The sequence below is a fragment of the Pleurodeles waltl genome, chromosome 8 (assembly GCF_031143425.1).
Source record: "Pleurodeles waltl isolate 20211129_DDA chromosome 8, aPleWal1.hap1.20221129, whole genome shotgun sequence".
Classification (NCBI taxonomy): domain Eukaryota; kingdom Metazoa; phylum Chordata; class Amphibia; order Caudata; family Salamandridae; genus Pleurodeles; species Pleurodeles waltl.
Genome location: NC_090447.1, coordinates 116415798 through 116427806, shown reverse-complemented (window position 1 = coordinate 116427806; position 12009 = coordinate 116415798). Strand labels below are relative to the sequence as shown.

At 41.9% G+C, this 12009-nt stretch overlaps 1 protein-coding gene across 1 annotated transcript in view; it reads left to right on the top strand.

Moving 5' to 3' along the window:
• Positions 1-10795, top strand: part of WNT11 (Wnt family member 11) — a 185261-nt gene extending 174466 nt beyond the window's left edge. Inside the window, exon 6 of the mRNA XM_069203881.1 lies at positions 9285-10795. Coding sequence (XP_069059982.1) covers positions 9285-9459 — 175 coding nt within the window. The 3' untranslated portion in view covers positions 9460-10795. The remainder of the gene's footprint in view (positions 1-9284) is intronic.
• The last annotated feature ends 1214 nt before the right edge of the window (positions 10796-12009 follow it).

Genomic DNA, 12009 nt, shown 5'->3' with positions numbered 1-12009 from the left:
TTTGCCCATAGAGAGTCCATGGGTCACCCTGGCTACTGGAGCAGCTAAGTAAAGGAATTTCCAAAGAGCAGTGCAATTGTGATATCCTATAATTCTGTATCTTATAACTGTGCACTTTCTATGGGAGTTTATTCTGACAGATAATTGCACTTTGATTTTTTCCTATTGTCTTGGTCTGATTCGAATTCAGAAATTTAGTTTATTGTGACATATAATTGCACTTTAAATTGTTTTGCGATTGTTGTGGTCTGATTCGAATTCGGAAATATTTGGCCTTTGAGACATAAAGGGCCTGATTTATACTTTTTTAGCGCCGCATTTGTGTCATTTTTTGATGCAAAAATGGCGCAAACTTACAAATTTCTATTATATTTTGTAAGTTTGCACCGCTTTTGCATCAAATAATGATGCAAATGCAGCACTAAAAAAGAATAAATCAGGCCCAAAGTGCTGTGCTCAATTTCCACAGTAAATACTCAATAAATCATTCTCGGTGCTACAAAAGCAGCTATTTAACACTTGCAGACAAACACAGGCAGCACCATGCTTACACTAGAACCGAGAATGAATCCCAGCAGTGCTTAATTTGAGCCGGTGGATGTGGGTGGGGGCCAGCGGCACTCATTTTTGGGGACTGGCACTTATTTTTCTGCCTGAAACATTTACTGAGAGCAAGAAAGCGAAAAACAAACAGAACAGAAAGACAGTGGAAGAGAAAGACTGACAAATCGACATAATGGTATAACACAGAGATGGTAATAGTGAGATGAAGGGACAGAGAGTGTCCAGCAGTGGATTAAAGTGGTAGGAGGTCGATCTAAGGCTATGCAACCTCTGGTATTTCGTGCACTGACATTTAATAGCGCCAGCCACAGGCTTCTGGGCAGAACTTTGTGCAATGACACTCATTCTTCTACAAATTAACCACTGCCAAAGCAGGCTCACAGCAATGTAAACAGGAAATATCACTTCTGAGCATGCTAGCAATGTCAATATTGAGAGACCTAAGCACTAGATCACAGAAAAGGGTGGATGAAGGATAAACAATAATATAGTCGACCTACAGACCATCTTACAACTGAGACCAGGATGTGATACAGGTATTCTCTCCGTAAACTCACTCTGGTGCCATGCTCGAACCGAAAGAGAGAGACACACACACATGCACCCACACACACACACATGCACACACCTCTTTCTCACTATTCCTCTCTCTTTCCTTTTCACAAACATCTACAGAGTTGGTAATGAAGACCGTGAGAGACTGCATGATGGTGGGACATCCGAACCATAGCAACGGTTGCCATCCTTGTTCCTCCTGTTAGTGACCTCTCACTTACATAGATCAGTTTCGAAGGCAAATGAGAATGAGAACAAAAATGAATGTCAGCATCCAGAGAATTATTAATGCTACAGATGTCTCTAGAGTGCACCTGTGTCACAGCACCATTGAGATTGTGGTCCATATATAACAAAAGTGCCCCTGCGTCCTCCACCCCTGTGCCACCCTGGCGTGTAACCCTACAAGAGAATGTGAGTGCAGAAGATCTACTCCTATCCTTTCCTGGAACTCCTAGTGCTCATTCATCTTACTTACATTCAGCATTTGACTTTTTGGGAAAACCTTAAAAAAAATCAGAAAATATAATGATTAGGAGTACTAACGTTCTTTGGCCATACTTACAAGAAAGTGGAGCATCAGCTTTGATGCGCCAGTTTTCTTTCACCCCCGTACCCCCCAACGACATCATGTGTGCGCCATATTCACAATACGGTGCACCATGGCGTACGTTAGGACAATAGCATCATAATTTATGATGCTATTGTGGTACTTTTCAGGATTAGCGCCATAAATTATGGTGCAAATCCTGCAAAGTAAAGGGAGGCCTATTGAAAGTAATGGACATGTCATTTTAACGCCTGCCTTAGGCAGGCGTTAAAAATTATGCTAAAAATGGCACAGTGAAATGTTGTAAATTTCACTGCACCATTTTTACGGGCCTCCTTGCATGGGAACGTCCCCCCTTGCATACATTATGCTTTGCGCAGGCATAATGTGGTGCAAGGGGTTACCAAGTGGCGCAATGCATGCATTGCTCCACTTTTTAATATGGGGAAGGAGAATGGCCTCCATAATGCTACATTAGCGTAAAACAATGATGCCAGTGGGGTGCTAAGAGGTGCCAGGGCCTTGTAAATCTGGCCCTTTGTATCTCTTCTCATTTTCATTAGCCCACATAGTTGAACTGAAATATAAAATTCTTGTGGCATAGCTTCTTTGTGATCTCTACTATATTTGTAAACGGCTGGTTGACTAATGCATTCATTTTACATAAGGTGGGAGGTTCATAACCATAGTGGTCTACTCGGCCATACCTCCTTAGGCTTGAGACGTGGACCAGTGCTTAATTTGAGCTGGTGGTTTCCGGTGTTTGGCACCAGCACTAAATTGTCAATACCAGTATCTATAACAGTCTGCTACATGGTGGCGCTATTTGTCTAATTTAGAGACGAGAACAGCAACAGTTGTTTATTAATTTATTATCCGTTAAAATGGTTAATACCTGCTTCCAAAGACATTTTTATTGCTTTGAGGGCCTTGACTAGTCAGAATGGTCACACTTCTAGGGATGTGATGGTTAGTAGTTGTGTTGTTACTGTAATCGGCAGCGCTGACAGAAGCAATGGGCGGTGCAAGCAGAAGTGGCCTCCTGACAAGGGCCCTCACACATTATTTTTTGCAAACTACCCATTGCGTGGTACCCCAAAGAAGTGGGAGGTGTAATGTGCACACCTAACTTTCTACAGCCTTCTTCCAATTTTGGACACCATATCAGGAAACATTCCCATCACATCTTCCTTTCATTTATTTAGGTAGGTGGGGCTGCTGTAGATCTTCAAGTCAAAAGAATGATCTGTGGTTCATCGATTTATTTTCATATTTCCCCACTTCTATTTCTTTGTAAATTTGATTTTAGACAAGATCCACTTGGAATAATAAATACATTTCATGCATGTTTAGGTTCACATAAAAAATGTATTCACATCTCACAAACTTTCTTTGACTCTGAAGCAGTTGATAGGAGGTGAAAATAACTTTAGGCCAGCTGGCTAGAACACTATATTGGATTGATTTAAGGAAAAATAAGTTATGTTTAAAAGACTTTTTTCAATCAAACATGAGCAGGACTAATATAGTTGCAACAAATCTTTTCCGCAAGACTTTTGACATTAATATAGTACAATTCCCATCAGTACTGCTGCTTGGATGTCGTGGGCTCTGGTGCAGGCAAGGAAAAAGGCTGCTGTTGGGCTAGTAAAATACAGCAATTATCAGGATTCAATTGGCCCTTATGTGCTCTCGGTCCCAGTGCCACTGCACCTGCAGCACCAACGGTACCTGTGCCCCTGATTCCCATCGCAGGCCATCTAAATACGACATTTTGGTTTTTAATATCATTTATTTTCATTACTCAGTTACAGGTGCACTGGAAGTTTTAAGTAATACATTATTGCTTCCTCACACCTGCATATTTTAACAGTGTACATTTCGATTGTTTTCCTCATTGAAGGAATTCTTAGCCTTTCATCCTTCAGTGGTCAATAAAATGAGTACCCTTGAGGTGGGTAATAGAATTTATAGTATTATGAAAGGGCTGTTGCAGGACATGCTATGGAATAACATGTTTACAAACATATAATAACAATAATAATAATAATACCATGTTAATGTGTTGATAACTTGTAATATTCATTATTAATATTACTGCTGGTATTATTGTTGTTATTATCATTATTATTGTTACTTACCATTATTTTGAACAGAATCAGAAATGTGTTACTGTGCTGTTCTTGCTGCGCTCTACCCATTTCCTGCTTTGAAAACTAGGCTGCACTATACGCTTTTGACCTTGGCAGCAAGAAGCAGTAGCATCCTCTGGCTAAGGTACCACAACATGGTGGTGGAGGCAGGAATACAGCCAAACAGAGAGTGGTGTGAGGTATTTGTCACACAACTTGTACTTGGCCTGGCAGGAGCAGTAGCGGGGGCGATGGAGCTCCCCGCCCCTTCTCCGTTTCATTCTTAGAGATCTGGGAGTCACTGGGAATTCCATGAACTCCCGGAAGGTGGGAGGACTGCTCCCATCACCCCTCACCCGCTGTAGCTGAAGCGATAATACATTAGTAGCATACCTAGAATAAGATAAATGTTGTGTTTTTTACAAGAAGGACTGTGTTTAAAATAAACAGTGATCTTGAAGGTTAAATATTAAGCCATCCGCTAGCTCATGCAGCACAAGTATGTTTGAGGCTACACACTCACATGTTTTTTTTCCTTACATCTGCTTATAATCCCAAAAGCACACCCCTCTCTCAGCATAGTTTTTGCTCACCAATTAGTAGCTTTGCATTGTTGAATGATGTTGCTTTACCTCATTGGAAATTCAATCCCCTCATCTATCAATTGAGCAAGATTTGTACTTCTCATTGAACCTCTGGTCTGGAGACCCTCCCATGCCACTTCCCTTCCCCTCCACCCAATTCCTCACTTCCGCTCAGAGTGCGTTCCGCTTTCCCTTATAAAAACATTCAGAGACAGATTTACAAGGCCCTAGCACCACCTTGTGCCACATTAACGTCATTGTTTTACGCTAATGTGGCCCAACGAGGCAATTTCCGGCACGCCCGATTTACAAAGTGGCGCAATGCATACATTGTGCTACTTTGCCCCCCCAGTGCCACATTATGCCTTCACCAGGCATAAGGTATGCAAGGGGAGCGTTCCGGCGATAGGAGGCCCACAAAAATGGGGCTGTGAAATCTACAACATTTCACTGCAGCATTTTTGGTGTCATTTTTAACTTCTCAAAATAGGCATTAAATGGACGCACCCATTGAACTTCGATGGGCCTCCCTGACCTTTGCTGCACTAGCATCAACATGTTTGACGCTAGTTCAGCAAATGCCACAATAGTGGCAAAATTGCTGATGCTATTGTCCAAAAGTGTGCCATGGTGCACCGTATTGTAAATACGGCGCACCCATGATGGCGCTCCCGTGGTGTCATTGGGTGCCGGTACGGGAGGCGCAAGAAAAGTTGCGCATCAATTCCGATGCTCCACTTTCTTGTAAATCTGTAAGATTGGAAAGGGTCTAAAAAGTGGCAGCTAAGCCTGTGCTTAACAAATCTAGGTCTGATTCAGCCTCAGGTGCCCTAAGAAAGCTACACTGGTTACCAGTAAAAGAAAAAAATGTATTTTAAGCAATGTGCATTGTTTTTAAAGCTGTTGACTGGTCCATCGCTTATGAAAAATAAGTTTAGTTGTAATAGACCGCAGAGGCAGCTACGGTCTGCATCGGCTAACCTGATATGTGAACCCAGATTTAAGAAGGTTAGGTACGGTGGCAGATCTTTTCAGGTGAAGGCTGCTCAATTGTGGAATAAACTCCAGCTCTTCCTTAGAAAGGATGGAAATTTGTACAGTTTTAGGAGAAAGTAAAAAACGCGGCCCTTCAGTAAATTGTAGAAGAGTCGAGGGCATAATTGGCAAGCCAGGTTTTTGCTTAGTTCCTTGTGTTTACTGCAGTGTTTCAGCACCAAGATAACTGTGAGGGGAACGTTGTGCTTTACAGAAGAATGTTAATAATAATAATAATAATAATAATAATAATAATAATAGGAGATAATATCACATGGTGGCCGATAACATGAGCTGTTTGTACTGTGGATGTGAGTTTTCAACTCATGTTTGGAGGTTGCTGATGTTCAAGAGTTTTCTGCAGACTCCCCAGGGCATCAGCAGCAGCCTAGGAAGCTTTTGTTTTGGGGAAGGGGTGGTGAGGTGTCTACTCGGCACACAGCCATGCCATGCGTAAAAGCAATGGGCTAATGGTTCTTCCACACACCCGGCCCCTATGAGCCCCCACACCCTCTCACACGGTGAGATTTCTTTGAAAGTTGATAGGGCTGTGTTTGGAATCCCTATCCTCCCTCCCTCGACAATTGAGGTGGTTTCCTAATCTCCAACCTGGATTTTGATTTATTCCTGCCCTTGACAGGATTTCAGCTCTTTACATAAAAGTGGAGTGTTTGGGCAAATTTGTATAACAGCCACAAACTCACACTTGAAGATGTTCATTCGCTCCTATGTAATTTTCCCATATTCTGATGTAATACTTCGTATGAGGAAGCCGCATTCTGATTGTAGATTCAGGTTTTACAAACATAAAATATGAATTTAAACTCATAACAAAACATTTATGTACAAAGATCAAACTTTGGTTGCAGTGGGCTTTTTGGTTTGTGTTCCCTATCCCTGGCCCGAGCCTGAAATTGACAAGATGTGACAATCCTATAGTTTGTAAATGTGACCTTGGGTACGGTGCATTCGAGGTTTGTCTGGCTTTGCAAAGTCGCCACTTTTGGACATTAATTGCTGCCAACCTAGATAAGCAATCAAGAGAAGCTTGGTGATGGCTGCCCAGGGTGCAGAAGAGATGCTGGAGCCTGGACAGTAGGTAACAGTCTCACTCATGCACCTACAGCTCTGCTGGGGCTTGGAGGAGAGTGTTGGTACCTAGATCTCTACTTCCCGATAAGAGTCAAACATAATGGCACAAACATTTGGGGGGGAGAATGGAGCTAGCTCTCAGTGCTATGAATCTGCAAAGTTCAACAGCAAATGCAATATAAGTACAAGATATTATTTTATAGTAGCTGTGTCTATATATCTATCATGTGGGATCTGGGCAGCACAAGCGTGTTATTCCATGGACAAGTGGTAGAAAAAGAGAAGGTCAGAGCATGAAGGCAACAGAGTTGTTGGGGAAGGTGCAGGGCACAGTTTGGAGAAGGGCACAGGGCTGCTCAGTAGAGACGTGAGGAGTAGCAGGACTAGCAGAGGATGGAAACGTGGAGGATCATGGGGATGGTAAGTAGAGGAGGGAGGAGGGAGGAGAATAGGATGCAGGTGAGGGTGTCTGAGTGAAGTTACATAGAGAGTTGAAGAAGATGGACCCTAACTACAATAGAGCCGGGGCGAAAGATATTCACAGGATGAAGGAGATAGAGACAAACTGAGGACCAATAATCGAGGTGGCCACTGAAAATAAGAATGAATGAATGCCAAAGTATGAGAGAGACGGGGGGCATGACGAGGGGGCAGAACACTACAGCGCTAAGCAGAGCTTGAAGGGAGCAGAGTAAAACAGAGGAAACAATATGAGACACTCTGGTTCCTGGGAAAAATTGGAGGGGTATCTACAGAAATGGACTGAAGTATGGAACGTGCAACGATTTTCAGAGCCCCTGGGAAATTATAAATTTGCCTTCCGGATAGAGTGACCAGATTTTGAAAAACAAAAAGTGAGGCATTCCAGAAACATGAGAAGGAGGGCTACAATTTTATTCTGTGACTGAGGGGCTCAAAATGACTTTATTTACAGCGCTCACTAACTCAGGCACTAAGAGAAATGAAATGCAACTTTTCCACCCAGTATCATCAGGGTTAATTAAATGGATTTTTGCCAAGGGCTGCCAACTAATTCCACATTTGAAGCCACGAATCCTCCCTATATCTTTGTTCACTTGACCCTCTATGAAAACCAAGACCTGCTAGATTTACTGACAGCTGCTGGAAAATCTTCTCCTCCTGGTCACACTACTTCTGGGGTACTCTTAATGCAATTCAAATGGCCATTTTTGGTAACTGTGGCATGTTAAGGTTGCTGTCATACCTCACTTTACTCGGTCTAAATGCTTCAAATAAAAAAGGACCATGCATACTAGAGTAATCAGAGGTGGAATCACATGAGATGAAATGCAAGCAGCAATGAACATGGGTGTCACTGAAACAGGATCTAAGGCATACTCAGACGTAGCTTCAAAGAGGTACTCAGTTACCATTGGGGAAAGGGAGGTCTTCTTCACCATAGAAGCATGGCTGAAAAGAGAGGTTCAGATACAGCTAATGCAGTAGGAGGACATTAAGCTGTCTCAGTTGCACTAATCTTTGCTTCTTTGGATTAGATAATCTTGGTGGCTGATCCACCTTTCACTTGTGCACTTCTAGCATTTAAAGTTCAAGCATTTAGAGTTCCCCGCTGGGCCGGCAGGCAGAAACATCGTTTCCCCCCGCCGGCCCATGGGGGAACAGGGCCTTAACATTGACATTGGCTCATAACTGAGCCGGTGGCAAAGTGGCGGTGCATTGGGTGTCACAGCACCCATTGTGCTTTTCACTGCCTGTTTTTCCCTGGGGCCCCCGATACCCCGTCTCCGCCAGCATTTATATGGCAGTGAAACCGCCATGGTAATGCCAGTGGAGAGAGGGGTTGTAATCCCCAGGGCAGCGCTGCCCTAGCGGATTGGGACTGCCGGCACCGCCAGGCCATTTGGCGACCGAAATGTAACAGTGCCAGCGGTCCAACTGTGGCGCTTTTGCCACGGTCATAATGTCGCGATCGGACCACTGCTTTGGCCGTGGTCATAATGAGGCCTATAGTGTTTGAGAACTCACTATCTACATTTCGAGCAGAATTACTATAAGTGAAGAGTATGAAAGAAAGATGATGTTTAGATTCAGATTAAGTTGTGTAAATGGTTGACATAAAAACACAACACAAAATGGAGATGAAGTGCATGTGTTACATTTTGCATTGGTAGCCACTGAGACCTCTCACTCAGAGTCTCAATGCATCTGGCAGACAAAAGACTGCACAATAACATGTTGCTGCCACACATACAAAAGCAAAATTATAGGGGAACACGTTTTGGCTTGTCTGGCTAAACGTTTACCTGTGCCATTAACATGGCCAGGAGCAATTTGGACCACGTGGGAAAATGGGTTTCTGTGGCCCAAGGCCTATATACAGCTTGAGAACTGTGTGTGAATCTCAATGTTAACCTTTCAATATCTCCGTCTGTCATCTGTCTAAGGATGAAAACATGAGTGCCTACCACATGTCACTTGATAAAAAAAAGCCAACTACACATAAATTGTACCCTGAAAATAAAAGTCTGGCTGAAATTCAAGAATAGTCTAATTTGCAAGTTACAACTAACCAAAGTTACCACTGTGGGAAGATTAGATGTACTCTTTGCTTCTTTGTTCTGTGTTTCAAAGGCGAGGCTGCATGAATGAGAAACCTGCAACAGTAGTTTCCCTATGATGGATTTTGTGCAAGCTAGTGCCAAGTGAGAGGGAGTGTAAGCCAAAATACTCAGTGTCCTAACAATGGCATGAAGGGGCATAATGGTTAATTCTCTTTTTCTTTGTTTCTAGGCAGTGCAATAAAACTTCCAATGGCAGCGACAGCTGTGACCTGATGTGCTGCGGCAGAGGGTACAACCCATACATGGACAAGGTGGTGGAACGATGCCACTGCAAATACCACTGGTGCTGCTACGTGACCTGTAAAAAATGTGAGCGGACTGTGGAGAGATATGTTTGCAAATGAAATCACCCGGGCACCGCTTTGTTCAGGAGCTCAGACATCAACAGAACCCAAAAAGGCTACCCATAAAAGCAGAGCTCTCTCCTGGACTGCGGGTCGTTCATCTTGCAAAGACAGGCACTTCAAAAGATGTGTTCTAAAGAGAAGACATATATAGAGTACGAAAGAATTGGCGCCCATGTATCTAAGGGGTTTTTTCTCTCACTCTAAAGCTCGCCTCGGGAAGACAATGGAGCTGGTCTATGTCTGGGACGCGGGATTGTGCCTTCCTCCAGACTCCTTTGTAATGGCTGCCAAGTTAGATGGTCAGCATATGCTTCAGTAGCTACTCTGGATGCTGTCTGTACAGACTCGAACGGACATCGCTTTACTTTTCCAAAGCTGCCCTGGGAATTCACTTCAGATCATTGTGGCACAAACTCCCTGCTTTTCCCTCAACAATCCATCCAAGTGATCCAGAAATATGCACACACACACCCACACACACACACCCACACACACATATGTATGTATGTAGCTATACATATACACACACACCCACACACACATATGTATGTATGTAGCTATGCATATAAACACATATATATGTGTGTGTGTGTATATATATATATTATATATATATATGTATGTTGATTTTGGAAAATGGGAGCAGTAATGAAATCTTCTAAAATGCTAAAAGGTGGACTCTTCAGTAATGACTAAGACTGCATTTGCTCAGCTCATATTGTTCTACATAGTGTGGGACATCCGCTAGGTCGCAGCGGGTGTGTGTCACATGTCTACTTTGGCCCTAGGCATGACAGCGGTGCTGAACCACTTTTTGTGGATGTACATAGTTTCTTTTGTATGCTAACCATACAGAGATATTTATAAACCTAACATTTGCTTCCTTTAACTGCATTCTATACACAAATATATATATTAAATGTACAAAATAAAAGTGATGGAATTACTTATAGGTTTATAAAACATGGAGCTTTTAAATGTTTATAGAAATGTATCAGCCATTGTGCCAGCTAAAAAAGAGGAAATATATTCTCACTACATTGGGGCAGGGATGTTTAGTTGCAAGGGGGAGAGTATACAAATTGCTAAATTTGTGAGAACGGGAACGAAAGTCTTTATTTTTTAACAGGGCACTTCACAAGAGCTGATGGTCAGCAATGAATCTACTAAAACGCACAGGACACAACAATTGCCTAGGCTCACCTTGGTTGACCATCGTATTTTGATAAGAAAACTATTAGGTGTAACAATATTTTAGTTTTGTATTTATGGATTTATTTTTGCACTAATGTGTTGTTACTGCCAATATTAAACAATCCAATATATGACTTTACTTTATGCCCCAGAGTTACTTGCACGTGAATTGAATATTGCACTCTGCCATGGTAGCATACTCTGTTTTACAATTTTACACAATTGTGAAAAGGGAATGCAAAGGTGTGTCATTTTCTACCTTTTTTGTCTTTGTGAAGGACTCTGAATTACTTTTCAACATTGCATATTTTGCAAAGTTTGCCACTTTGAGCTACCTTCTTTAAAAACAGTTATTTGAAACAGCTTATGTTGCATATTTTATTGGCTACCTCTAAAACACTCTTCTCAGAAGGTAAACTTTGCAAGCATTATCTTCTCTTGCACAGTGTCATTGTGCAAGGAAGAACTTATCAAAATGTAGACTTGCAGAAAAAACATTCAAATAGCACCCTTTACAGCACTTAGACATGACACAAATTTCATGCCTAAATGCCTTATGGCGCTCGATTCTATTGGAAAGAAAATTATTTTATTCAGTTAAAAAAATCTAGATACAGCATAATTTTTAAACTCTCCTGTTAACAGTGACAGTAGGGATTATCACAAATATGCTTCCTCTTCATTCGGTGAACAAATACAAACAAGCACATTGCCACATTTTACATGTAGAGCTCACTTTATGGAATATTTGTACAGGTGTTAGATTTACATTGAAAAGAGTATATTGCACATATGAAAGGTGTTCTTCATTCACAGATACAAGTTTGTGAAATGTGAGTAAATTACATGCAACTTGCATGCCTGTAATTTTTAGCCTTAGCTAAGCTTGCATACATTACCTAGAGTGTGCCTGAAGATTTGTTGGGAAAGTGGCTATTGTAAAATAAACAAAACACTCTGGATACATCATAGAGGTTCACAATATGTTTAGTGCAAAATAGCCAGCAAGCATTCAAAAACAAAGCAAGGCAATTGCAGTTTAACGGACCAGAGATTCACCCCTGATCAGTGGGAGCTTGAAATGTTAAAATCCATTTTTTTTAAAATCACATTTATAACATTTCTTTCAGTACAAGCAAATGGAAGTGGGAACAGGTACAGAATGACATTGCAACTGATTAATGAATTGTAAGCACATGTAAAGGTATGCAAGAGCACTAATATTTTCATAGTATGCACAAAAGTATTAAGGCAATGTGTAGGTAAATTCACTTTCTCACTGCAATTAACGCGAGCACCTGCTCGGGTGTGTCATAGGGTGTTTACAAGTTTTGTAAATGCACTTCCCACAAG